Source organism: Lepidochelys kempii, chromosome 7, assembly GCF_965140265.1.
Source record: "Lepidochelys kempii isolate rLepKem1 chromosome 7, rLepKem1.hap2, whole genome shotgun sequence".
NCBI classification, from domain to species: domain Eukaryota; kingdom Metazoa; phylum Chordata; order Testudines; family Cheloniidae; genus Lepidochelys; species Lepidochelys kempii.
The window spans coordinates 111,849,907-111,877,540 of NC_133262.1; the positions used below are offsets into that span (position 1 = coordinate 111,849,907).

The following is a 27,634-nucleotide window of genomic DNA, read 5'->3' on the forward strand; positions in this document are numbered from 1 at the left end:
TTTTGTGACACCATGTCTTTAAAAATAACATTGGGGGAAAGAAGTCAATATGGTTTGATGGTTCCATGATTTGTAGGTATTTAACTAAAGGCTGCTCCATATGCCGCATTCTCCACTGACCCTAAAAATACTCCTGTTACGGTCTTCCAGCATTGCCTGCAGATTCTCTCACTCTACAGTCTGCGGGTGAGAGTTGGAGATATCTACTCCCTTTTACCGACTAGCGATAAAATAATAGGACTATTTTAAGCTCTCAGACATCAAGGTAGAAGTAGATGTACTCAGCCATTGTAATACCAGCAGCACTGTCAGTCTGTCACTTAGGAGTTGAGTGTCTGCTGTTTTAGGGAAGGGGATGAGATCAGAGGAGCATTTTCAGGACCTTTTGGGGACAAAGGCATCTACTGAATCTTCATGTGCAAAAAATCCAGAACTCTTCTGCCTGTTAAATACTCAAAATCTAATTACCGTGCAGCAGAATTACGCAAACCACCCACCTGTCCAGGCACGTGTTGAAGCAGTCTGGAAATAGTATTCACCATATCCTTGCTTGTGAACATATTAGAAATAGGTCATCTTCCTATCATCCAGTATGTGTTTCTGCCAGAGATGAGGAAATTGGCAGCTTATGTGGATTAGGTCAATGTTATCAATTTCCTCTGTAAAGAGTGTAATTTGGCATATGATTGCTAATACTGTATTCTGGCTAGCAGACTGAAGGTCAGGTTTTCAATGAGGTTGGCATACAATTATTTATGCAAAATATCTTGCACACAGCCATTAAAATTTCACAGTCAAGTAACTGCATAAAAATGTGTCTAAATAACTGTTTGCACATACAGTTCTTGATCTGCATACACAATCTCACTAATTGCAAATATATACTAGATGTACAACCACAAATGCATTTTGTGCATACAATGGCATAAGCTTTCTGGAAATCACTGAATGTTTGTCCCTATGAAAACTCAGTGATCTACTGCACATGACTGCTGTATTTTCTTCACTGCATAGAGTCTAGGCGGGCATATGTCATAAAGCTTCTTGCTCCTCCCTTTAAAATCCACCATTTTCCCACTCTTGACTTTCCCCTCCCCTCTCTCTTTGGCTCCACTTTTGAGTTTCCCTCACCTCCTTCATCTACCTCTGGTCCCCCACATCCTCTCCTCCTAGGAGGATGTTAAAACAGCAGCTACTTAAATTAGACATTTTAAAATCAGCAGGTCAGTATAATTTTTATGCAAGAGTTTTAACATTGCTGGATGAAGAGCTCACTGGATCATTTATTTTGGTCCTCAGTAAGTCTGGGGACATTTGAGAAGACTGGAAAAAACCTTATGTTTTGCCAGTGTTTAAAAAGAGAAAACAGGAAGACTCAGGTAATTATAGGTCTGTCAGTCTGACATTGATCCTGGTGAAGATAATGGAGCAGCTGATACAGGCTCAATTGATGAAGACTTAAAGGAATGGAATATAATTCATGCCAATCAACGTGGTTTTATGGAAAACAGATCCTGTCAAACTAACTTGATATCTCTTTTTGATGAGATTACATGTTTAGTTGATAAAGACAATAATGTAATATACTGGGACATCTGTAAGGTACCACATGACATTTTGATTAAAAAACCAACAACCTAGAATGATACAAAATTTACATGGCATGCACTAAATGGATTAAAAACTAGCTAGCTGATAGGTTTCAAAATAAAATTGTAAATGGAGAATCCTCATTGAGAGGGTGTGTGTCTGCTGGGGTCCTGCAGGGATATGTTTTTTGGCCCTACAGTATTTAATATTTATCAGTGATCTGGAAAAACACATAACATCATCACTGATAAAGTTTGCAGACAACACACAAGTTGGGGGAGTGGTACATAATGAAGAGGACGGGTTCCTGATTCAGAGGGAGCTGGATCTTTTGATAAGCACAAGCAGACAGTATGTGTTTAATATGGCTAAATGTAAATGTATACTTCTAGAAACAAAGAATATTGGCCATACTGGGGACTCTCCTGAGAAGCGGTGTGTCTAAAAAAGATTTGGGGCTTGTGGTGGATAGTCAGCTGAACATGAGGTCGCAGACAATATGGCCAAAGGGCTAATGTGATCCTTGGATGCATAAACAGGGGAATCTTGACTAGGAGTAGAGGTTATTTAATGAGACACCACTAAACCTGAAACATTTATTTACCCAGGTTTTCACACATTTCATGGGTTGTCTATACAACCAATATATATCCCTTGCCTAATGCTACTATAAACTATATAAGTCTCCAGATGGAGACATTATACTACACCTATTACAGGATAAATCTATGGGTTGGTAGTTCATGGGAAAGCCATAATGGCTTGTGAATGTGACAGGTGTCACTGATTTAGTGCTCAGTAGTTTAGTGATAATATTGTGCATGACAGCATTTTAGTTACGTACTTTGATATGCTTGTAGGGTCATGTTCAGGATTCTATTGACCTATACTTTTGTTTTCTTGAAATGACTGTCATGAGGTCCACAGACTCTTCTATGATGTTTGTATTAATTTGTCTTTGCATCTGTTTGTCTTGATTCTAGCCTATGTGCTTCAAGTAGAAGTACTGTATATGCATCCCAATGGCCACAGTAGACATGTGAATTGACAGTTGATGTCAACAATGGAGAAATATCATTGTATTCTACCTCGCACGTAACTCATTGTGAGCTCACCAAACTGCATGGAAACTTTTAAAAAACACCATAATAGATGCTCAAATTTAATGTATACCCCCAATCAATAATAATAAAAAAAACAAAGTAAGAGGACCGAAATGTGCCACCATGGCTAAACAGAGTAAAAGCGGGCAGCTAGAGGTAAAATGGCATCCCTTAAAAATTGGAATTCAAATCCTAATGAGTAAAATAGAAAGGAGCATAAACTCTGGCAAGTGAAGCGTAAAAGTACAGGTCAAAAAAGAATTAGAAATTCAATTTACAAAAAACTCATATAAACCAAAAAAATAAAAAAAATTAAGTACATCCGAAGCAGGAAGCCTGCCAAACAATCAGTGGAGCCACTGGACAATTGAGGGGAGCTCTACAGGAAAGGAGCACTACGGGAAAACAAGGCCATTGCAAAGCAGATAAATGAATTCTTTGATCTTATTATGGATTAAAGACTGGAATCATGCCCATTCCTCTGTATTCAACTGGGAATGGGAAAGTCTGAACTGGCTTAAAAAAATTACAGAGTGTGCATGCAGATGATCATCTGCAGTTACTCGGGACCCACTGCAATTTAAGTGAAGGAGGCTCTCTTTGTTTAGTTTTGGGGGAAGATATGGAGGGTGATTTTTTTTCCTTTTTCTTTTTTTTCTTTTTTACCTGATGAGGCCCCTTCATTGCCCTGTCTGGTCTCTGGAATGGAACCATTAGCTCAAGAGATGTCATTAGGCTGCCCATACCCTATTCAACATGTCCCTTGGCTTTGTTTCATTGTACAGTGCAAACTCATGAATGCAGTGTGATATATTTTGGAATGTTGTTGATATGAAACTTGATCTTCATATAGGCTCTGATAATTTTCTTATAAAATAAGAATGCCCATTCTTCATAGGGACAGAGTGTTGCTAGAACACACCTACTATATGCTGTTTCACGTTATTCCCGGAAGTACATCTAATATCAGTGCCTGTAAAATTTAGAAAGGGAAATTAAAGATGTACAATTTTTAATATGAAGTATCTGATTAAAAGTGATGAAATAAAAATGATTGTACGAGAGAGAAAACATTTTATATTAAATGAAAAAGTGTAATAAAAAATTAAGCCTGTTTGATATCCTGTTTAAGTTGTGTTGTAGGGTACAGACCAGCAGATGGCACTAAAGTTTTCCTTTTACAAAACCTCCTCTTGTGAATGATAACCAGGACTGCCCAAATTTTCTACTCTATACTAACAAGAATTTATGAACCATAGAAAGAAGAATTTAATGACTGTAAAATCCTGATCTCAAACAAGAACAAGCCTCACTTTCAGTGTGTCTGTTTACTGTGTTTAGTTTGATTTGTCTGAAATATCTTTATACATTCCATCCTGCTTGGAAGTTTTGGGCCTGTTTACACAAACATTTAGTTTTCAGCAAATTGGGGTGTAAATCTATCCTGTACCACCCTGCTACCCACTGACTGTTCGTGTGGACACTGCTGAAGCACACTACAGTTTATTAGTGTGCTTTCATCTACCCTGTTCTCTTTTTTTACACTAATATTTAAGTAAATTACAGCATTTTTGAACTGTAAAGGCAAGCAAAGCCTGCAGCCCTCTTGCCCTCTGTTAAGAGCTGATGTAAAGAGCTGCATAGTGAAACCCATTTGCAGTGCCCAACATCAAGAAGTTTTATTGATTCTGCAAAACCCAGTAACTAAATTCTTAAATATCAACTTCTAGAATTTTTTACATACATAAAGACATAGAGCACTATCATGACACCCTTTTCCAAATAAGTTGCTTAGGACTTTAAACACTTAAAACGATGAATTGGAAGAAATGAAGCAGCTCCCACATCAGGTTTTTAAATAAAGTTTGAACAACTCAGCCTACTTTTGAAGCATGAGTGACCGACAGGTTTGCCCTGTAGGTGAGATTATAGCAACAGTAGAGACTGCTGGTAACTGGTAATCAATTTACAGGAGTGGATGAAAAATCACAAGTGGTTGGGGGTTGTAAATATTCCTCTGAACCTGTTTGATATTTTAAAAAAATGAAAATGAATGAAATGTGATGCATTTAGTACCCTTTAACAAGAACGTAAGTAGAATTTTAGTGTTTTTGACAATCGATGAAAATAGTATTGCTAGCTCATGTGTCAAGGTTCCTTCCCCACTCTGAACTCTAGGGTACAGATGTGAGGACCTGCATAAAAACCTCCTAAGCTTACTTTTACCAGCTTAGGTTAAAACTTCCCCAAGGTACAAATTAATTTTACCTTTGCCCTTGGATTTCCACTGCCACCACCAAACTTTATCTGGGTTCCTGAAAAAACAGAGTTTGGACACATCTTTCCCCCCAAAATCCTCCCAATCCTTGCACCCCACTTCCTAGGGAAGGTTTGGTAAAAATCCTCACCAATTTGCATAGGTGACCACAGACCCAAACCCTTGGATCTGAGAACAATGAAAAAGCATTCAGTTTTCTTACAAGAAGACTTTTAATAGAAATAGAAGTAAAGGAATCCCCTCTGTAAAATCAGGATGGTAGATACCTTACAGGGTAATTAGATTCAAAACATAGAGAATCCCTCTAGGCAAAACCTTAAATTACAAAAGAGATACACAGACAGGAATATTCATTCTATTCAGCACTGCTATTTTCTCAGCCATTTAAAGGAATCATAATCTAACACATACCTAGCTAGATTACTTACTAAGTTCTAAGACTCTATTCCTGTTCTGTCCCCAATAAAGCATCATACAGACACAGACCCTTTGTTTTTCTCCCTCCTCCCAGCTTTTGAAAGTATCTTGTCTCCTCATTGGTCATTTTGGTCAGGTGCCAGCAAGGTTACCTTTAGCTTCTTAACCCTTTACAGGTGAGAGGATTTTTCCTCTGGCCAGGAGGGATTTTAAAGGGGTTTACCCTCCCCTTTACATTTATGACATCATGTGTAAAAGAAAGACCCATAATTCCAGCTGAAATCAATGGATGCAAATGTGTGGTTCAGCATCTCTGAGAATCAGACCCAAGGCATCTCAAGTTAGCAACTCCAAAACTGGGGTGCCAAGTGGCTACTTTTGACTGTTTGGGCCTTAGAATTTTTATTTCTGGCCCGGTAACCAGTTACCTTTTGATAGCAGAAGATGGTGTTAAACTTAATTGCTTTTCTGTGTATGGTATATTGCACATATTGCCACAGAGAAGGCTATTTGCCTTGGCCTTACATCTAAAATAAAAACGGAATTAGCAATTTAGAAAAAAACAAACAAAAATACAATGTATAATATCCCACCAACAAGAGGTTGACAAATCCCCAGCTAATGTGATGAGATTTATAGGAATTTGGTTAGCTGACCAGCTGTCATTTGTATTTTAACTGAGAATATGCTAGAGCATGCTGATCAGAAAAAGTAGAACTACTGCTATTTATATCATTGCCAAACATGCTGTGATGGGAGTGTGCACCCCACACAGGCCCTAAAAGGGTTAATGTGGGCTTGAGAGGCTGCACCTGGAGGGAGAACCAGGCTTAAGTGAACATGAAGCCCAGCTGGGTAGGAGCAGGTTCCTTCCTATAAAGCCAGGAATTTTAGAGCAGGAGGCTGGCTGGTGTGAGTGAGCAGAAAATCCAAAAGGGAGAATGAGACTTGGAAGAAGGGTCAATCCTAGAAGAATTATGGGGGAAAGAAAGCCTGAGAGTGCTGCGTAGGAAGAAGCCCAGGGAAGCAGCAGCAAGGAGTGGGACTGAGCAGAACTTAACTGCATGTTATAGGGTCCCTGGGCTAGAACCCAGTGTAGAGAATGGGCTGGGTTCCCTTACCAGCCATTGGGAAGTGGCACAGGATTGTTGGAAACACTAGCTGGCCCACAGGGACTTTGTTACAGTGGAAGGGGAGGACTATTAAGTGTATGTCTACATTGCAATTAGACACCTGCAGCTGGCCTGTGCCAGCTGACTCAGGCTCATGGGGGTTGGGCTGTGGGGTTGTTTAATTGCACAGTAGATGTTTGGGCTCAGGCTGTAGCCCTAGCTCTGGGGCCCTACCATCTCACAGGGTCCTAGAGTCTAGGCTCCAGCCCAAGCCCAAAGGTCTACAGGGCCAGCTGTGGATTTGTAATTACTGTGTAGACATACCCACAGTGGCCTGGCCAGAGGGCCGAGTCAGGAAGAGGGAGCGTTCCGAGTTGTGGGGGGAGTCACAGCATGAGTAACCGACAGAAGGGGGAGGCCAGAGTTGGTAAAAGCTGATCTCCAAATGTAGAGATAGGAGGTGCTACCCGTGGTGAGTGTACCTCTTCACACTTGCCATGAATGATTAGACCAGTGGCTCTCTAACTTTTGTACTGGTGACCCTTTTCACATAGCAAGCCTGTGAGTATGACATCCCCCCCCCTTATAAATTAAAAACACTTTTAAATATATTTAACACCATTATGTATAACTGGATGCAAAGCAGAGTTTGGGGTGGAGGCTGACAGCTTGCGACCTCCCCATATAATAACCTCGCACCCACCCTGAGGGGTCCTGACCCCCAGTTTGAGAACCCCTGGATTAGACCTACCTGATCCTGCACTCAGTGTAGTCAATTATACTACTGTATCACCATCTACTTCAATGGACACAAGATTAGGAGCCTCTGTTGTTGACTCTCTCTTTTGGCTGTGATTTTTTTTGTTTATTCCATTGTCATCTGGGGGAAATGGGGATACTAAATGTCTTTTAAATGCGTAATCCTACAGTCATTTCTAAGGGAAAACACCCTGAAGTGTTTTGCCTGAGTAAAGGCTGTAAAATAGTTGTCTGTATCTCTAATTGTCTTTAGCTGAACTAACACAGACAAAATTATTTATCATGTTAGACCTTGCCGTCAAACTAGGAAATCCTCACCTCAGCTTTTCTTTCGTTAGCATTGGCACTAAAGGCCTCACCATGTTCTCCTCAGGTTCATGTAGACAAAAAATCCAACTTTTGCTAATATTTTTAATTGGATAATACTGCTCATATCACTCATTTGAATTTTATTCATACGCTATTCAAATACTTTTTTTATTTAACATCTATTACATGTATACTTTACATGTTTGGGCTGAATAGCTACCCGTAAATAATACCATTGGAAAAAAGACACAAGGAACACTTGTAAATGAACAATTTAAACACATGCATACTGAGATTGAATATTAATAACAGGTTTTCACCAGATTAGGAGTCAAATCCTAGTCAGTTGATTCTCATGGCTAGTACAATCAATGACAATGACATTATCTGAATAAACAAGGCAGGAAAATCCTAATCCCAGTACAGAGAAGGCCCAGATTTATGTAATTTTCACTTTCTTCCAGTTCCATACCATGTAAATTACACCATTTTAGCCACCTTGAGGTTCTCTGACATAACTTATATCTCCTTATACAACACCTCTTAATTTGACTCAGTTCAGCAAAGGACTGGAGCACTTGCGTAACTTTAAATAGGCAACTAGTTTTATTGAAGTCACTGCGACTACTGATATGCTTAAAGTTAAGCTTATACTTAAGTGTTGTGCTGAATCAAGGCCTAAAAGGATTCCCATGAAAAAACACTTTAATATTAATTATGAAGTCAACTGTCATCATCAACTTTAACAGCAATAGTTATTGGTAATGGTAATAATTCCTATTTTATAAGACTAAGTGGTTTTAGAATATGTTTTGGGACCAATTCTGCAATCCATACACGGACAAAACTGCTATCAAACTCTCTCCCTCCATCTCAGACACAAGGGGGGGGGGGTCAATTTTCAAAAACTGTAAGAAAATATGGGTTGTGGAGCTTGGATACAGTATTTCACTGGGGACAAATAGATCCACCCTCCCCATCACTCCCCTGGATTCCTCCACATCTGTGGAGTACCCTGGGCAATGGACCTGCAGCCCTGAGGCTGAAGTGGCAATCATGGATCATACAGCATTGGGTGGGGGAGGATTTCTTAAACTTAAACCCCAAGGAAATCCTCATCAAACAGCCCAGTTACTTATATATGAAAATAGGATTTAGTCTGTAATGTTAACTGATGAGAATTAAGGTAGTGATGGTGGGGGGGTGGATTAGAAAACATGTACCTACTAGCAGAGTGGCTTTGTGATTGCTGCCACTCTATAGAAGTTATTTTGTACTTTCATCTTTGTACTTCTGGGTTATGGCCTGCTTTATGAAGCTTGCACAATTGAGCTTTTAAGGTATAAATAACCATATGGCATGTAAATATCTCCTGCTGGCAGCATAAGTGTCTGTCTTAGAGGAGACCCAGGCTATTACCTTTCCTAGTAAGAGGAGGAATATGATGAAAGTGGATACACAGGGAAAATGGTACACTCAGAATGGAGTTAGTTATGGACTCTACTGTATCTGTACTGGCTTGTGTGCCATATTCAGAGATGGTAAAGGAACAGCCTAGGCAGGGATGCCTGTTGAATATGAGAATGGGATCACTGCCAAAACAGGAAAAATATTATTTTTGAAGTAACCAAATGCCCACATTAATAAACAGCAAAAGGAGAATCTTTGTTTTCCCAACAAGAAATATGAAGGGTGATAGCGTAACAACAAAGGCTTACTAAAATGTGTGTAGCTAAAGTACTGCAAAGACTGGTTTCTGTGACATTTAAATCAATCTTCTGTAAATTATTTATTTGCCTGAAGACTTTTGTGATAATTTCTGCAAAAAAGAAAGATACATGCATGTTAATTTGAAATATATGAAACAAATCCTAATTGTGAGACTATTCTTTATAAATAACTTAAAAGGGCAAGGACATGGTCACAACCTCCGCCATATGTCAGCTGACTTGGGCTAGTATGTGGCCAGGAGTATTCACCACTCTCTTTAAAGAGGTATACTAGATATTGTTGCTGTGTGTACTCTTTCACAGGAGTCAAAAACAACATGCCTGTCTTGGGTACAATACCTTTGGGAACTATTTTCAGAGTATCAGCCATGTTAGTCTGTGTTCGCAAAAAGAAAAGGAGTACTTGTGGCACCTTAGAGACTAAACAATTTATTTGAGCATTCGATGCATCCGATGAAGTGAGCTGTAGCTCACAAAAGCTTATGCTCAAATAAATTGGTTAGTCTCTAAGGTGCCACAAGTACTCCTTTTTTTTGGCGAACTATTGTTTTTGCACAGCTCCTGTTCCCTTGTCCCCAACACATGGGTATGTCTACATAGCAATTAAACACCTGTGGCTGTCCTGTGTCAACTGGCTTGGGCTATGGGGTCCCAGAAGGATGTCCCCTAATGGGGTCCCAGAGTCCAGGCTCCAACCCAAGCCTAACATATACACTGTAATTAAACAGCTCTGTAGCCAGCTGATGCGGGACAGCCACAGATGTTTAACTTCAATGAAGACATACCCACAGTGGCCTAATGCCAAAATCTTGCCCTTGAATTTTAAGAAGACTGAATTTCTTTGTATCATATGTAATGTACCAGGATACCAAATGAAATTTATTTTGTTTACACATCATATACAACATCCTATACATAGTGAAGTATGTAACGTTCCCAAACCACCTCAATCAGCTTTAAGATTAGTATAGCTACATTGCTATATTTAAAGTTGAGCATTTCTGTTAGGCATCTCATTTTGAGAGTTTAATCTCACTCTGTGTATTTATGTGGCCCCTGTCATCATAGTATATGAGCATCTGCCAGCATTATTATTCCCGGCCTTGCTTGAGAGTGTACATTTTAGATCTGTTTTAGACCTCTGAGAAATCAAAAAAGTAGAAGTTTGCATTTTACAAAACTTTGTTTTACTTGCTCATGATAAAGTTAATGAATGAGGTTCAAGGTTACCATCCTTCCAAATAAAGCGTTATGCAATAAACTACTCTGGCACAAACATTTTTACTGTTCATTAAAACCAATGTACATACATCCAAATAAACCATATCTTGTCACTGATGCCACATTTTTTCCCCCTAGTGGCAGTTGTATCATCAAACAGTAGCTAGACCAGACTCCAAAATACATCAACCAAAACCCCTTCACTCCTGAAAATGAGACCCTTAAAGTATTTACCTGCAATGTGTTTGTCCCCTACTTTTAAAAAACTAATATTAAGAGTAGTAAAATTCATAAATTCACAAGTGCTGAATAAATAAAGCTAATGTAACACAAACTAACAGTTATGAAAATTGAAGAAAAGGTTGATATTTAGAAGAAAATATGCAGTCTTCTCTAGTCGGTTTCCATAAAGAACCCTATGAGTTTACAACATTCAGTAAGTACATGAGAGTTGTCCTCCTCTGTGGCCCAATTGCAACATGTCTATTTAAATAAAGGTTGCTCTCTAGGATCAATGTAGCTCATCCTCCATGGTCTGTTCAGCATTCAAGAGGCTAATATTAATGGTGGCCCTACAACTAAATCCCTGCATCTTTTGCTGAAAATTTCTCAGTCTTAACAGGTAATTTTTTTCTGACTTTCCTTTTTCAGTGAAAAATGGGGCTCTTGGCAGTTTGCAAATGGTGGGCCTAAAATTAATGGAAATTAGGAGCGCTCAATAAAAATAGCATACCATCTGCAGAAATTCAATTTCTGTTTGAAGAGCTTCACAAACATTTTCCAAGTCATCTTCTTTGTAAATTTCCAGTTCTTTTTTTATTCTGTTTCAATTAAAAAAACAAAAGTCATATCCAAGGCTAGTCAATTGTATTACTTACTGTTTCATTCAAATTTGGTCCAAGCCTGCAATCTGCTCAGCGTTCGCAGACCTTATCCTCCCTGCACAGATCTGATTGCGTGATCAAGAGCTAGATTTGCAGTTATGATAGACCTGCATGTTCAACACTGCATAACTCCTGGAGATTATTCATCACTGGCAGTTGTGGTAGTGATGAGAAGAACTTTAGAAAATAACAATCTCTGGGTTTGAAGAAAATATATCCAGAATAAGTGCTGTAACAGACAAATGTGAATTATAGGGCTATAAGTCTATTGCTGGGTGTGGTGATATCATAAACTCTGAGAGGATTATAACCTCATAATTAAAAATTTGCCTTTCTTTTAATACATGGATTTGAATAATTGATCCAGGCCCTCCACAGGTTCCCACTTCTGTTGCCTCCATAGTTATCGCTGCTGTCTCTCCTCTGTGTTATGTTTGTTCCATGCTGTCCTCTCCTTTGCAATATCAATAGCATATGTCAGGGGTTCTCAAACTCCTCCACAGTGTGGCTCAATTTCAATAGAGTGAGTCTCTGATTATACCTCCCCTCCTGTTCACTGTGCTGTGCCCCATTTCTCCTTCCATTCTATGTCACATGATAGTCCTATGGCCACTGCGGCAATTGCTTACCTGGAAAAATAGTAGTATTAAAAGTATCTTTAATTTTTAAAAGTGTTTGTAGCTAGATTGCGATATGCATTAGCAGCTGGAAATAAGGAGGTGCCAGCACCTTGTGACCAGCCACCTCACTGTGTGGACCACCAGAAAGTGCTCTGCAAGCCAACAACGGTTCAGAGTCTGGGAACCCCTGTGTTAAAACTTTCTTAAACTGAAGGGCCCTAGGTCTTCACATTGAGTTTCCAGGAGGGATGTTATGGAGAATGAAATTGGTCACTGTCATAATTATTAAGGGAAGGGTAAACCCCTTTGAAATCCCTCCTGGCCAGGGGAAAGCTCCTCTCACCTGTAAAGGGTTAAGAAGCTAAAGGTAACCTTGCTGGCACCTGACCAAAATGACCAATGAGGAGACAAGATACTTTCAAAAGCTGGGAGGAGGGAGAGAAACAAAGGGGTCTGTGTGGCTGTCTATATGCTGTTTCTGCCGGGGATAGACCAGGAATGGAGTCTTAGAACTTTTAGTAAGTAATCTAGCTAGGTATGTGTTAGATTATGATTTCTTTAAATGGCTGAGAAAAGAATTGTGCTGAATAGAATAACTATTTCTGTCTGTGTATCTTTTTTGTAATTTAAGGTTTTGCCTAGAGGGATTCTCTATGTTTTGAATCTAATTACCCTGTAAGGGATCTACCATCCTGATTTTACAGAGGTGATTTCTTTACTTCTATTTACTTCTATTTCTATTAAAAGTCTTCTTGTAAGAAAACTGAATGCTTTTTCATTGTTCTCAGATCCAAGGGTTTGGGTCTGTGGTCACCTATGCAAATTGGTGAGGCTTTTTATCCAACATTTCCCAGGAAATGGGGGGGTGCAAGTGTTGGGAGGATTGTTCATTGTTCTTAAGATCCAAGGGTCTGGGTCTGTAGTCACCTAGGCAAATTGGTGAGGCTTTTTACCAAACCTTGTCCAGGAAGTGGGGTGCAAGGTTTTGGGAAGTATTTGGGGGAAAGGCGTTTCCAAACACCTCTTCCCCAGTAACCAGTATTTGTTTGGTGGTGGTAGCGGCCAATCCAAGGACAAAGGGTGGAATATTTTGTACCTTGGGGAAGTTTTGACCTAAGCTGGTAAAGATAAGCTTAGGAGGTTTTTCATGCAGGTCCCCACATCTGTACCCTAGCGTTCAGAGTGGGGAAGGAACATTGACAGTCACAAGGACAAAACTGTCTAATTGTCACTCAGCATCAAGCTCAAAAGGCAGCCCCTACAAACACAGAACCTGTGACTGAGTTAACCTCTGGCACAGAAGCAGTTAATAAAGCAGATTCTTGTCAACAAAATTCTGAATTGTGGCTGATCCTGATTCAGAGGAAATGTCCGCTCCAAATATTCCTGTAGACTGGATGGAGCCATTGAGAGGGATTTGACTTACTTAATACTGTCTCCAGAGTGGCCTAAGAGGCCATGACCAGAACAACAGATGCACTGTTCATCAGATAACTAGAGTCTGTGCAGCTCTCACAGAAGCAAAGAGAGCTATTCACAAGTGAATAATCCTCTCTAAAGGGGGTGGGTTCCCATGGGGAATATTAAAGTTTAGGAAATAAGCAGGCAATTAGTCCTGTCAAAGGTACCAGTCCAAACTACTGTGCATCACCCATTATATTTACTTAGTTAGACACTTAATGGACCAAGAGATAAGCTAATCCCAAACTTTTAGTGGCCTGATGTACATGAAGCGTAAAATTATACTGTAAGCCCTGTTATGGGTGCTAGCAGGTAGAGAAACAGAAGAGAACTGCAAAGTTCGGTTAAGTCCACTTCCTATAACAGAAGAACAATATCAAAGGGTCATGATGGATATTTTGAGTCTACTATATAGGCAGACAAAAAGGCAAGAGGTATCTCCTGGTGCTAGTGAAATATGCCAGCTAGTCCCTTACAGCAGTAGCCTTGCGCACTGCTGATGTTGAAAGAGAGAAACTGATAACCTTTAAGTGTTTCATATATTGGGTGTTAGAGGATATTGGTGAATTAGCCTACTATGTATATATTGATGATGTTTCTTTAGCCAGCCTAACATGGGCAGAGCATCTCTTCCACATGCGGCAGTGATGCTTCTCATAAAAATGGCTTTGCTAACCGTGAAAGAAAAAGTGTAACCTTGAGTTGATAGAATTAGCTTATTTGGGACACAGAGTTAGAATGGATGGATTTAATAACAGAGACTGAAGTTTGTTTCATTTTTCCCCATTAAGGTACCAAAAAAGGCAAACTGCAGAAAGGGATAAATTTGAGCTGTATATGATGTGTGAGGTCTCTCTGTTTAGAGAAGGGTTACAGAAGCTTACAGAAGCATTTCTTTGGAAACGAACTGCATACATACATGTGTTCTGACAGAAAAGGAAGATATAAAAGAGAGTTTTAAAGATGGTCTACAGCTGTGGTCCACAAACTTTTTAGTACTGCAGTTCCCTTACAGATATTTTAAAATTTGGTGGCTCCCTATATCAAGTGCCTTTTGTTTTTCTTTTTTTTTTTCTTGACACAGGATACTAGAATCAAGATGGACTCTAGAGTTTGGATGGTGTTTGTGACTTTAACTATACACAGTTTGTTTAATTATATAATCTAATCTAATCTGGGTTTTTAAACCTATAATTTGAAACTATGGAGGTTTTTTTCATGGTGTCTTTGGACAGAGCCTAACATTTTAGTGGAAAAAACAGGCTGTTCTGAACTGCATAGTTGCGCAATGCTTGGTTGAATCTCTGATAGTGCCAGGTATTAGTTGTTTTCCAAGTTTAAATGATTTCTGTGTTTAGTTTTCCTGGAAACAACTGCTGAAAACGCAGACACACAGAAATAACTTAAACCAAATGGAAGCAGCACTTTCATAGCTTTATCACTGAGTTCTTTGTACTCTCCCCTAACAGAAATCCAGAATTCCTGATTTGTCAGATTTGAAAATTTGACGACAGTTTTTAACACTTGACAATTCTAAGTGATTTTCTTGAGCTGAGATATCTAAGGTTAGAAGTGAGTCAGCTGTTACCAAGAATGGCTTTCAAATGCAATCGATCTGGAGAGTCGTGTTCAACTTCAGGAAAATATTCATCAAAGTGGGAATACAGTCCAGACAAATGAGTTAATATTGGGTCGTTAATTCCATTTTGATTACTTTCACTTTGTTCTTTTTAAAAGTCTGATAATATTGGAAACCTCTCGCTAACTCCCTTTTCAATGTGGCATCTTCAAAGACAAACTTTCTTCATTAATCCCCAGATTTTCTCTTTCATATTTAGTATATTTGCATGCCTACCTTGAAGTGTTAGGTTCAGTGCATTCAATTTGCTAATATGTCCACTGGCTAACCCAATGTAATAAAAAAGTCCAATTACATATGTAATCTGCAAGGTCTGTTTTCCCCAAGGAGGAAAATTCTGATTTCATCACACAATTCAAAACCACCTGACTTTGCTATGAAACAAAACTTGAATGTGGTCAGTGCCCATCTGTTCACAAAACATACTAAAAGAGTGTGTGATCACCAAACACTCTAGTTTTCTGTGATTTTTTAAAAAAAAATCTCCATAAGAAACATAAAAATCCACGTTTTTTCTGTGATTAAAATTAAATATTGAATTTCAGTTTCCCTAGCCACAATATATATAGGTATCAGTTGAACACAATGTTATTGATACAGTAGAACTCTGTTTGTCTGAGCCTCCATTATCTGGCTCTCCGTATTAACCAAGCTGGGGCTGACAGCTGAGCCCCGGGATAGCAGGGCTCCCGCCATCAGCCCCAGGGTGTTTAATATGGAGAGCCGGATAATGGCGGCTCAGCTAAATGAGGTACTACTGTATGTGTTTTTATTTTTTCACAAAATGTAAAAACTAAAGATTCTCTGCAAAAAATGCAAATTCTATGTTTTTCCATGGCAGACGGATGTCTAGGATCCCTGGTGATCACTGCCCAGGATTTTATAAAATTAACAATTTTAATAACCATATTGAGAGCCTTATATACTTCAGTCTGCAAATTCTTCAATGCCAAAGCTTGGTGATGAATCATACAGAATGTCCAAATTGATGCTGGTGTCACTTTCTTTAATCATGCTGCAAAATCCCTATTCTTTCCAGTCATGGCTGCAGCCTCCTCCCCACACAGCCTCCTCCGCACACAGCCTGATTTAAGATCGTCATCCACTATGAATTTATCACTGATCTTGCATATTTTCTCACTTGTTGTTTGAGTTGGGCTTTTTTGCAAAATGAAAGTTCAATTATTGTACCTGCTGTGACAAATTTCATATAACGCAGAAGCTGAACTATGTTGGCTATGTTTGTGGGTTCTTAACTTGTACTTACAACTGGTCTTGGCCGTTTTCTGTGCGATCATCAGTGTGCCAAGGGGTAGAATTATTTGACATCGGAATGGTTTTCAATGCCATGGCTGTTTGTTCCCCAATCATAATTCTACACATCTGTGGCTGCTGGAAGAAAAAGGCTCTTGCCAACAGTGTGTGCTTGTTTTGCATTTTGCAATTCACTTGGCTACAACGTAAGATGCTTCTAAGGCTTTTTGAGGAATGATTGCTTCTTTAGGCACAATTTTTTTTTAAACACTTTCATTCTTCTTGTTTCCAAAAGAAAAAAATTGTGGCTCTTGTGTACAAATTCCAGGTATTTATTTTCTAAATGTCTCTGTATTTTCTCTGACCTCAGATTTTCATTTATTAACACTTGAAAACAAATTACACATTGTGTCTGTGGACTTTCCACAGTAATATCAAGACACAAAAATCCAAACATACTGTAACTGTCATCATATTATCTACTTTTCTTCCTTTTTCAGTTTAAATTTATTAAAATAATCATCATCTTCAGCCAAACATTTGCTACATGTAGGATTCATACTCGATAAAAATCATTCCATTATAAGGATAAGATGCACTTCAATTATAGAACCATAGGGTTAGAAAGGACCGCAAAGGTCATCTAGTCTAACCCCCTCCCAAAATGCAGGATTTGTTGTGTCTAAACCAACCAAGACAGATGGCTATCCAGCCTCCTTTGAAAATCTCCAGTGAATAAGCTTCCACAACTTCGTGAGGGAGTCTGTTCCTTTGTCCTACTGTTCTTACAGTTAGGAAGTTTTTCCTGAGATTTAATCTAAATTTGCTATGCTGTAGATTGAACCCACTGCCTCTTGGCCTGCCCTCTATGGCAAAAGACAACAACTTTTCTCAATCTATTTTATGGCAATTTTTCAAGTATCTGAAGACCACTATCTTATCCCACCACGTCTCTTCTTTTCCAAACTAAACATACCCAGTTCCTTCAGCCTTTGCTCATATGGCTTGCATTCCTTCTCTTTGATCATCTTTGTTGCTCACCTCTGGATTCTTTCCAGTTTCTCTACATCCTTTCTACATATATTGGTGACCAGAGCTGAGGCCTAACCAGTAGCGAGTAGAGTGATACTGTCACCTCCTGTGACTTGCATGCTATGCCTCTGTTAATGCAACCTAAACTTACATTTGCTTTTTTTGCAACAGCATCACACTACTGACTCATGTGAGGTTGTGATCCACCACAACTCCCAGATCCTTCTCAGCAGTGCTGCTACCAAGCCAGTTTTCCACCATTTTGTTTTTTTCTTCCCTATGTGTAGCACTTTACATTTGTCTTTGTTGAATTTCATTTTGTTGTCTATAGCCCAGCTTATCAAGATCCCTCTGAATTTTAACTCTATTCTTCAAAGTATTGGCAACCCCCTCTAGTTTTGTGTCATCTGCAAACTTGATAAGTATGCTGTCATAAATATAAAGGGAAGGGTAAACCCCTTTGAAATCCCTCCTGGCCAGGGGAAAGCTCCTCTCACCTGTAAAGGGTTAAGAAGCTAAAGGTAACCTCGCTGGCACCTGACCAAAATGACCAATGAGGAGACAAGATACTTTCAAAAGCTGGGAGGAGGGAGAGAAACAAAGGGTCTGTGTCTGTCTGTATGCTGGTTTCTGCCAGGGATAGACCAGGAATGGAGCCTTAGAACTTTTAGTAAGTAATCTAGCTAGGTATGTGTTAGATTATGATTTCTTTAAATGGCTGAGAAAAGAATTGTGCTGAATAGAATAATTATTTCTGTCTGTGTATCTTTTTTGTAACTTAAGGTTTTGCCTAGAGGGGTTCTCTATGTTTTTGAATCTAATTACCCTGTAAGATATCTACCATCCTGATTTTACAGGGGGGGATTTCTTTATTTCTATTTACTTCTATTTTTTATTAAAAGTCTTCTTGTAAAAAACTGAATGCTTTTTCATTGTTCTCAGATCCAAGGGTTTGGGTCTGTGGTCACCTATGCAAATTGGTGAGGCTTTTTATCCAACATTTCCCAGGAAAGGGGGGGTGCAAGTGTTGGGAGGATTGTTCATTGTTCTTAAGATCCAAGATCCAAGGGTCTGGGTCTGTAGTCACCTAGGCAAATTGGTGAGGCTTTTTACCAAACCTTGTCCAGGAAGTGGGGTGCAAGGTTTTGGGAAGTATTTGGGGGGGAAAGATGCGTCCAAACAGCTCTTCCCCAGTAACCAGTATTAGTTTGGTGGTGGTAGCGGCCAGTCCAAGGACAACGGGTGTAATATTTTGTACCTTGGGGAAGTTTTGACCTAAGCTGGTAAAGATAAGCTTAGGAGGTTTTTCATGCAGGTCCCCACATCTGTACCCTAGAGTTCAGAGTGGGGGAGGAACCTTGACATATGCTCTTTCTACCTACATCCAGGTCACTAATAAAGATGTTAAACAACACTGGACCCAGAACAGATCCCTGTGGAACCCCACTTGAGACCTTCCTCCAATCTGACATAATTCCAGTAATAGTTACTCTTTGTTTGAGGTTGTTTAACCAATTATGTATTCATTTAATGGTAGTTCCACCGAGCCTGCATTTCTCCAGGTTACTTATCAGAATGTCATGTGGGACTCTGTAAAAAGCCTTGCTGAAGTCCAGGTCTATTATGTCCACCGCATTTTCCCCATCCACCAAATCAGTTAGCCTGTCAAAGAAGGAAATCAGCCTGGTTTCGCCTGATTTGTTCCTGGTTGATCCATGCTGGCTGCTGCTTCATCTTCCACGTATTCACAAATTGAATGTTTTATAGATTGCTCTAGTAGCTTCCCAGGTATTGAAGTCAGACTGCCTGGTCTGTAGTTCCCCAGCTCCTCTTTTATCCCCTTTCTAAAGATGGGGCATTACATTAGCCCTTCTTCACTCTTCCAGGACCTCTGCTGTCATCCATGAGTTTGTAAAGATTATTGCCAGTGGCTCTGAGATTTCTTCAGCGAATTCCTTCAGTACCCTCAGGTGAATAGCATCCTGCCCCGCTGATTTGAATTCATTCAGATTGGTCAGAAGATCTCTTTACTTATCTCAATCTGCATCCTTTCCCCTTTGTCTATGGTAACTTCACTTGTCGTCCAGTCATATGTTATTTTTTGTGAGAAGACTGAAGCAAAGTAGGCACTGAGCAGCTATGTCTCCTATCATCTTCCATTACCAGCTCACCTTCTGCACTGAGCAGCGGACCCACACTGTCCTTGGTCTTTCTTTTTTGCCTGGTATATTTTGAGAGCCCCTTCTTGTTGTTGTCTCTAGAATTTCTTGCCAGCTGTGACTCATTCTTTGCCTTGGCTTTCCTGATTTTGTCCCTATGTGCTCACGCTATTCCCATGTATACTTCCTTGGTGACGTGCCCCTCCTTCCATTTCCTGTATGTATCACTTTTGATTTTTAGATAGCTGAAAAGCTCCTTGTGCAGCCAGTGGCTCTTTTTATCCTTCCTCTGCATCAGAATAGCTTGATGTTGAGACAGCCCCCTTTGACTCCTTGTCTTCCTAATTGGCCTTTCCATGGGACCTTGCCTACTATTTCTCTGAGTCAGTTGAAATCTGCCTTTCTGAAGTCCAGTGTCTTTGTTTTGCTGTTCTCATGTCCTCCTTTCCATAGGATCTTGAATTCTATCAGATCATGATCACTACCTCCCAAGTTCCCAACCACCTTCATATTCGCTACTAATTCATTCCTGTTTGTCAAAACCGGATCCAAAATGGTTGACCCCCTAGTTGTTTCCTCAACTTTCTGAATCGGAAAACTGTCCTCTACCCATGGTAAGAATTTGCAGGACGTATAATGTTTTGCTGTAATAGTCTTCCAGCAGATCTCAGGGACGTTAAAATCCCCCATTAATACTAACTCGTGTGTTAGCTAATCTTGTTACCTGCTTGTAGAATGACTCATTCACCTGACTTTGTGGCCTATAATAGACCCCCACCATAACATTGCTACTGTTCTTTTCCCTTGTTATCTTCACCCAGAGACTTTGTAGGTCTGTCTCTCACTTCCCCTTGAGGCTTGGAGCAAGTGTATACATTCTTGATGTACAGCGCAACACTCTACTCCTTTTATTCCCAAACCTATCCTTTAGGAACAAGCTATCTCCCTCAGTGCTGGTACTCTAATCATGGGAGTTGTCCCCACAGTGTCTGTAATGCCCATTAAGTCATAATCTTCTTCATATACCATGTTCTCCATACTCCTTGTATTTGTATATAGGCGTCAAAGATATTTTGCAGACTGCCCTGTTGCTTTTCTTTTTGCCTTTTTAACGCAGTTGTGATTTCTAGTCTCTTCTCCAGAAATTAGCCCCTTCCCCTTTTCTTTTTTACTTGAGCCTAGATCCTCATCGGACAGATTTTTGTCACCATCCCTGATAGGACCTAGTTTAAAGCTCTCATCAGGTTAACCAGACAATATCCAAAGATGCTTTTCCCAGTATTTGATAGATGGAGCCCATCCCAGCATGGTAATCCTCTTTCCTGGAACATCAGCTTGTTGTCAAAGAAGCTAAAGCCCTCTTGCCAACACCACCTGCGTAGCCGAGCATTGACTTCCACGATTCGTCGATCCTTTCCTGGGCCTTTTCTTTCAATATGGAGGAGGAACGAGAACACAACTTGCACTCCAAATTCATTGATCCTTTTTCCCAGAGCCCACATAGTCTGTACTGATCTGCTCCAGGTCATTCTTGGCAGTATTGTTGGTGCCCATTTGCATAAGCAGGAAGGGGTAGAGGTCCCAGTGCTTGATGAGTCTTGGCAGACTTTCAGTCACATCCTGAATTCTAGCTTCAGGCAAGCAGCACGCTTCTCAGGATTCCCGGTCTGGATGGCAGATGGTGACTCTGTCCCGCTTAGGAGGAAGTCCCCTACCACTACCACCCTTCTCCTCCTCTTGGGAGTTGGCTGGGTTCTTCCTCAGCCCTCTTTCACCATCTGGTAGTGCTGGTGCTGCTGCAGGCACTGGAAGTCTCTTTGCCTACCACTCCAGCAAGAGGCCTTCAGCAGAGACTTCCTGCTGAACGCTTCCCCCAGGAGGAAGTCTCTCTGCTGAAGGCCTCCTGAAGGAGCAGAGGGCACAGGAGCTCCCAGCCTCAGTGGGAGCAGCAGCATACGCTACAGAACCATAGATAAGGTACAGGAAATTTTTAAACTCAGTTTAATAGTCTCTTAATTAGAAAATAAAATGGGCATATCTACTATTTTTTTTCCCATAAACACTTATGGCTTCCCCGTGAATCCTTCAAGGCTCCTTTTGAGAGCCAAGGCTCAGAGTTTGGGAGGCACTGCTCTAAGAGGTAATATGTACTGCACTGTAATAAAATTTAATGTATAGCTCACAGATCCTTTAGAAGGGAGAAGTGGTACATTTAAAGGTCTAAGCCTCAGATTCTGATCTTGGTTACATTGATTTCGTAGAATATCCGGGTTGGAAGGGACCTCAGGAGGTCATCTAGTCCAACCCCCTGCTCAAAGCAGGACCCCCAATCCCCAATTTTTGCCCCAGATCCCTCAATGGGCCCCCTCAAGGATTGAACTCACAACCCCGGGGTTTAGCAGGCCAATTCTCAAACCACTGAGCTATTCCTCCCCCCTAAAGATTTGTCTACAACTCTGGCCCATTTAACTGAGGCTATTCCTCATAGAATCATAGAAAATCATATTAGGGTTGGAAGGGACCTCAGGAGGTCATCTAGTCCAACCACCTGCTCAAAGCAGGACCAATCCCCAATTTTTGCCCCAGATCCCAAACGGCCTCCTCAAGGATTGAACTCACAACCCTGGGTTTAGCAGGCCAATGCTCAAACCACTGAGAGTAACTTCATTGTCTTTGCTCCTAATTTATTACTTTCTGTATTTTCCTCTGTTAGCTTGATATTAAAAGCCTAATTTGTTTAATAAAAACAAAAGCATAGTTTGTTTAACATGGGAATAGGCAGGCACTGATTGCTTTCAAAGTGAACACTGCTATTCTTGTCTTCTGGAGTCAGGTGAAATTGATGTGTCTGATAGTCTGGGTGCAGGTCTTGAGCTACAAATGATACCATGGCTGTGATTCATGTGAGGAGTCCCAACTCGCTTTGTGGCACCAGTACTGAGGGTAAAATAACTGAGACCCAAGCAATAATTTCACCCATATTTGCTTATCTGCCTCTCGGAGCTATTATGAGAATTAACTAATTGCTATCTGTGAAGTGCTTTAAAACTGTCAAGCACTAATTAAATAATTACTTATGCATTTTATTTTAAAAGTTTTTCTAAAACTTTTAAATAGTCAGGTGGAGACATTTACATTTCTCAGAGTTTGGGGGGCAGTGGTAAGTCATTCTCATTCAAACGGAGAGGTTAATTTTACATTAATCAATTGATTCTGCTTTCAAGTCTTCCTTCTTTCTTATTTAGAAACTAAATAATTACAGTATGTGCCAGGAATATTATACTCACAAAACAGGAGATGTCTGTTAGGTTATAGGCTACACAATCAATGCTGTGGAGACGCCTGAGTTAGTGAATAAATGATGAAGTTTTACCAGAAAGAATACAGAGACAATGGAAATATTCAAAATAATGCTTAACCTGGAAGTAGATTTAGCTTTCTCATTTTAGTAATCAGATCAGAAGGACCTTCATACCAATCTTTTCACTGTCAAATTAGATGTGCAAATCTATGGAAATATATTATCCTGACATAATTCTCAGTCACTTTTAGAAGTAAGGCGTACTTCTCACCAGAACAAGGCATAATAGGACATTTCCCCCTCCCCCAGCATAATGACAACAGTTCTTTAAAAACAAAGAAAATAAAATATAAAGTTGGGCCACAAGATTCTTGCTCCAATAATGTAGATGAGTATTCAGAGAATTATTAGGTTAACCACTTACTTTCCAAATAAGCCAATATTTATATAAAATTCTATTATCCCCCTTCAAGTATGTCGTCTTTACTCACCTGAATTTGTGTAAGCGCTACACAAAACAATTCAGTTGTTTTATTTTATGCTGAAAATCATCAAAAAGCGATCACCAACTCAGTCTCACTGAGCACCTGATTCTGCAGGCTTTTCCTCACATTGAGTGGTACCTTATTGAGGATCCAATCTAATGCCCACTGGAGTAAATGGGAGTTGGATCAGGCCCTAAGAGTATGTCTATACACTACTGCCAGGAGTGAACCTCCCATCACCAGGAAGACAAATTAATACTAGTGGGGCTTGAGCTAGCAAATAAAAATAGCAGTGTGGACACTGCAGGTTGGGCTCTCATGTTTACCTGTCCCCCTAGGCTTCAGAGCACAAGCTACAATGTTTACACTGCTAGGTCAAGGCTGTCTACCCGAGTTTGGAGGCTCGCACCCAGTTGCAGTGTAGAGGTACCCTAAGTGACTAGCCACACTGACTTCAGCAAGGCTACTCAAGATGTAAATCAAAAGAGATAGAAATACCTTACCTCAGATTAGATAGGTTACGTGCCTGTCACTTGAGAATCTAAGTGCTGGTTCCATTGTATATAAAGTACTAATTAGGACAGAATATGTGAGCAGTATCCATCCAGTTATCTTTAAAAATATATTAAATTCTTAGAAAATGTCTGGAGAATGGTTACAAAATGTAATTTAGGTATGACTGGAATACCCTATGACAAATTTTAAGAAATACTACATGAGGGAAATAGTGTTTGAAAGATAAATATTCAGTGGTCAGACAAGGGTGAAATTCACCGCTGTTCACAGAGCCTGCAGAAGGCCTAAGCACCACTTACATCCCAGGTAATTTGAGTGTCTTAACTGGGTCTTAAATGACATGTTGGCTTTGTGCTGGCCTTTGGCATGTTGGTGAATTTGACCATAAACAACATAACTTTTCTCATTGCAGGATAATAGTCCAACTCATGGACATGAATTAAGGAGAAGTTTGCGGGATGGGCTTTTCCTCTCCAAGGCTTGTTGAGTAGTTGACTTTAATGGAGCTATAACAGATTACACCTACCAAGGATTTGGCTCATAGTATTTATAAAGCTCCCAGGCAATGTATTTAAGGCACTGCACAAATAGAAACAATCACAGATTTAAGAATTACAGTATAAATACATCAAGATTATTAATGTAATTTAATATACCATTGGTTAAACTCTGGGCTAGGTGAAAGAGTTTGTCACATACTAACACAATATTTAACAAATGTTTAATTTCAGTTAAGTTACTGCCTGTCTGAGGGGCACATTTCTTCCCAATACCTAAATAATCCTTCATAACTCCTATTGGGGTCTCTTTTTAAGGAAGGGAGTGGTTAAAGCTACAAACCTCAGATTTCAAAGCTGAAATGGATAAGTATCTGGGGACTGATAGCATTTATGGTTATACCTGCTGAAAGGCAGAGGAAATCATAGATGAATCAATTCAATCCAAATTTCCTATGTTTCTACTTGCATAAAGAAAATTGCTCCCAAGCAGACTTTAGATGTCAACATTTACCCTATAGCAAATTTTATATCTGAATTATAAACCCCAGAAATTGGGGTTCATAATGGAAACCATGACACAATTCTAACTATAATAGCCTTACTGGGCAGTGCCATAAAAAAGTGTTCGGAAATCAATGAGCAGATTTTCATTAAAGAAACCCATTTTGCATCACATATTACTCCAGAGATTGATATTTCCTGCTTATAAAATTTAACATAAAATTTAATTGCAAATATTTTCTCAAAACCACCAGAATCAGGCCTTAGGCAATCCACTATTAATATGAATCATTTGTTCAGCTCTAGTGGACATATTTCTTGTATGAATTATGTGAAAGAAGGCATCATTTGCTCCTTCATGGTTTCAGTAATGAGGTTTCTTTTCCTGTAATATGAAGCATAAGAAGCAGTACTAGTTCTTTTCTAATTAGGTAAGTAAACAAAGCCCCAAACTATTAAATAATGTAAACTGACTGTGCATTTTGTTTCTGTTTCCAGGCTTCTTAAATAGTATGGAATTTCAAGCTTCAAAGACATAATTTATCCTCTAAATTCTCTTATATAATGGACTGGTTTCAATTAGAAACTGCCCCAGCCTTCTCAGAATCACCTTTTAATTAAAAATCCTTTTAGCCTGTTTGATGTGTGGCAACACACAGTTCTAAAGTAAAAGTGTAAAACAAGTTAAATAATAATAACCATGGTAAATAATTAAATAGAATATAACAGAGGCAAACCCTGAACTCAAGAATGTATTAGTACCAGTTAGAGGCCCCTCTCTACTTAACTCTGAGTTAGGATTTCATGTTTGAGAAACAAGAGGAGCGGAGTATTTGGCATCTGAGAGTTAAATGCAAACTATAGGTAGCAGATACCTAGAATGGGTGATTAAAATGGGTATCTCATGATTTAAAGGCAACTCCCCTTTGAAAAAGCTCAGTTTTACTCTAACTGTTGCCTTGAATATGCATCCAATTCATTGAGACTGTTGATTTTTTTGAGGCTGCTTTGAAGCAGAGAAGGCACTTCGGAGAGAAAGAGAGAGACTTCTGTGCATGAGTTGTAAGTAATTTTGGGGTAGGAGCAAAGGCATGCTCTTGTTTTTTTACCTGATGATATATCCAGCAGAATAGTGGTCACTCTATGAGGCATGCAACATACTAGTTGTAATGATCTGTGAGTGACACCAGGAAGTTATTGGAGTGTTATATATCGTTTTTTAAATCAAAATATTCTTGTTTTGACATTTTCAGTCTTTTTTATAAAAACAATTTTTGTTAGCTTTTCCCTCTTTTGTTTTGCTTTTCCCTTTTTTCAGTGGAAAAATGGGAAAAGGGGGAGAAAGTGTGTACATGGGGGCGGGAAATAAAAATGAAAGAGGATAAATAAAATTAAAATGAAAACCAAAAACTTAAAATCATTTTGAAATTTTTTGGTAATTTTTTTTCCAGAAAATTAAAGTTTTTCTTTTAAAACCCTTGGAATGAAAATCATTTTGAAATTGTTTGTAGCAATTTTCAGTCACTTTAGACTTTTTGTCATGAAGATGTCTACTTAAAGGCCATCAGGCCAATTTTGCATCAGAGTCATTGAGAGACTCCAGGGAAGCTGACAGGCATGTGAAGCATTCACCCTAGAATGGTAACAATTTGGGATGACATTCTGGAGAAGAAAGAAAAGGAGTACTTGTGGCACCTTAGAGACTAACCAATTTATTTGAGCATGAGCTTTCGTGAGCTACAGCTCACTTCATCGGATGCATACCGTGGAAACTGCAGCAGACTTTATATACACACAGAGAATATGAAACAATACCTCCTCCCACCCCACTGTCCTGCTGGTAATAGCTTATCTAAAGTGATCATCAGGTTGGGTCATTTCCAGCACAAATCCAGGTTTTCTCACCCTCCACCCCCCCCCACAAATTCACTCTCCTGCTGGTGATAGCGCATCCAAAGTGATAACTCTTTACACAATGTGCATGATAATCAAGTTGGGCCATTTCCTGCACAAATCCAGGTTCTCTCACCCCCTCCCAAAAACCACACACACAAATTCACTATCCTGCTGGTAATAGCTCATCCAAAGTGACCACTCTCCCTACAATGTGCATGATAATCAAGGTGGGCCATTTCCAGCACAAATCCAGGTTTTCTCACACCCCCCCCACCCCCATACACACACAAACTCACTCTCCTGCTGGTAATAGCTCATCCAAACTGACCACTCTCCAAGTTTAAATCCAAGTTAAACCAGAACATCTGGGGGGGGGGTAGGAAAAAACAAGAGGAAATAGGCTACCTTGCATAATGACTTAGCCACTCCCAGTCTCTATTTAAGCCTAAATTAATACGCCTAAATTAATAGTATCCAATTTAGTATTAATTTAGGCTTAAATAGAGACTGGGAGTGGCTAAGTCATTATGCAAGGTAGCCATTTCCCCTTGTTTTTTCCTACCCCCCCCCCCCCAGATGTTCTGGTTTAACTTGGATTTAAACTTGGAGAGTGGTCAGTTTGGATGAGCTATTACCAGCAGGAGAGTGAGTTTGTGTGTGTATGGGGGTGGGGGGGGATGTGAGAAAACCTGGATTTGTGCTGGAAATGGCCCACCTTGATTATCATGCACATTGTAGGGAGAGTGGTCACTTTGGATGAGCTATTACCAGCAGGATAGTGAGTTTGTGTGTGTGGTTTTTGGGAGGGGGGTGAGAGAACCTGGATTTGTGCTGGAAATGGCCCAACTTGATTATCATGCACATTGT

General features: G+C 39.7%; 1 protein-coding gene across 1 annotated transcript in view; it reads right to left on the bottom strand.

Moving 5' to 3' along the window:
- Positions 1-3,630: 3,630 nt before the first annotated feature.
- CCDC172 (coiled-coil domain containing 172) overlaps positions 3,631-27,634 on the bottom strand; it is a 45,537-nt gene continuing 21,533 nt past the window's right edge. The window contains exons 8-9 of the mRNA XM_073354789.1: positions 11,253-11,340; positions 3,631-3,666 (exon numbers count right to left, since the gene is read on the bottom strand). Coding sequence (XP_073210890.1) covers positions 3,631-3,666; positions 11,253-11,340 — 124 coding nt within the window. The remainder of the gene's footprint in view (positions 3,667-11,252; positions 11,341-27,634) is intronic.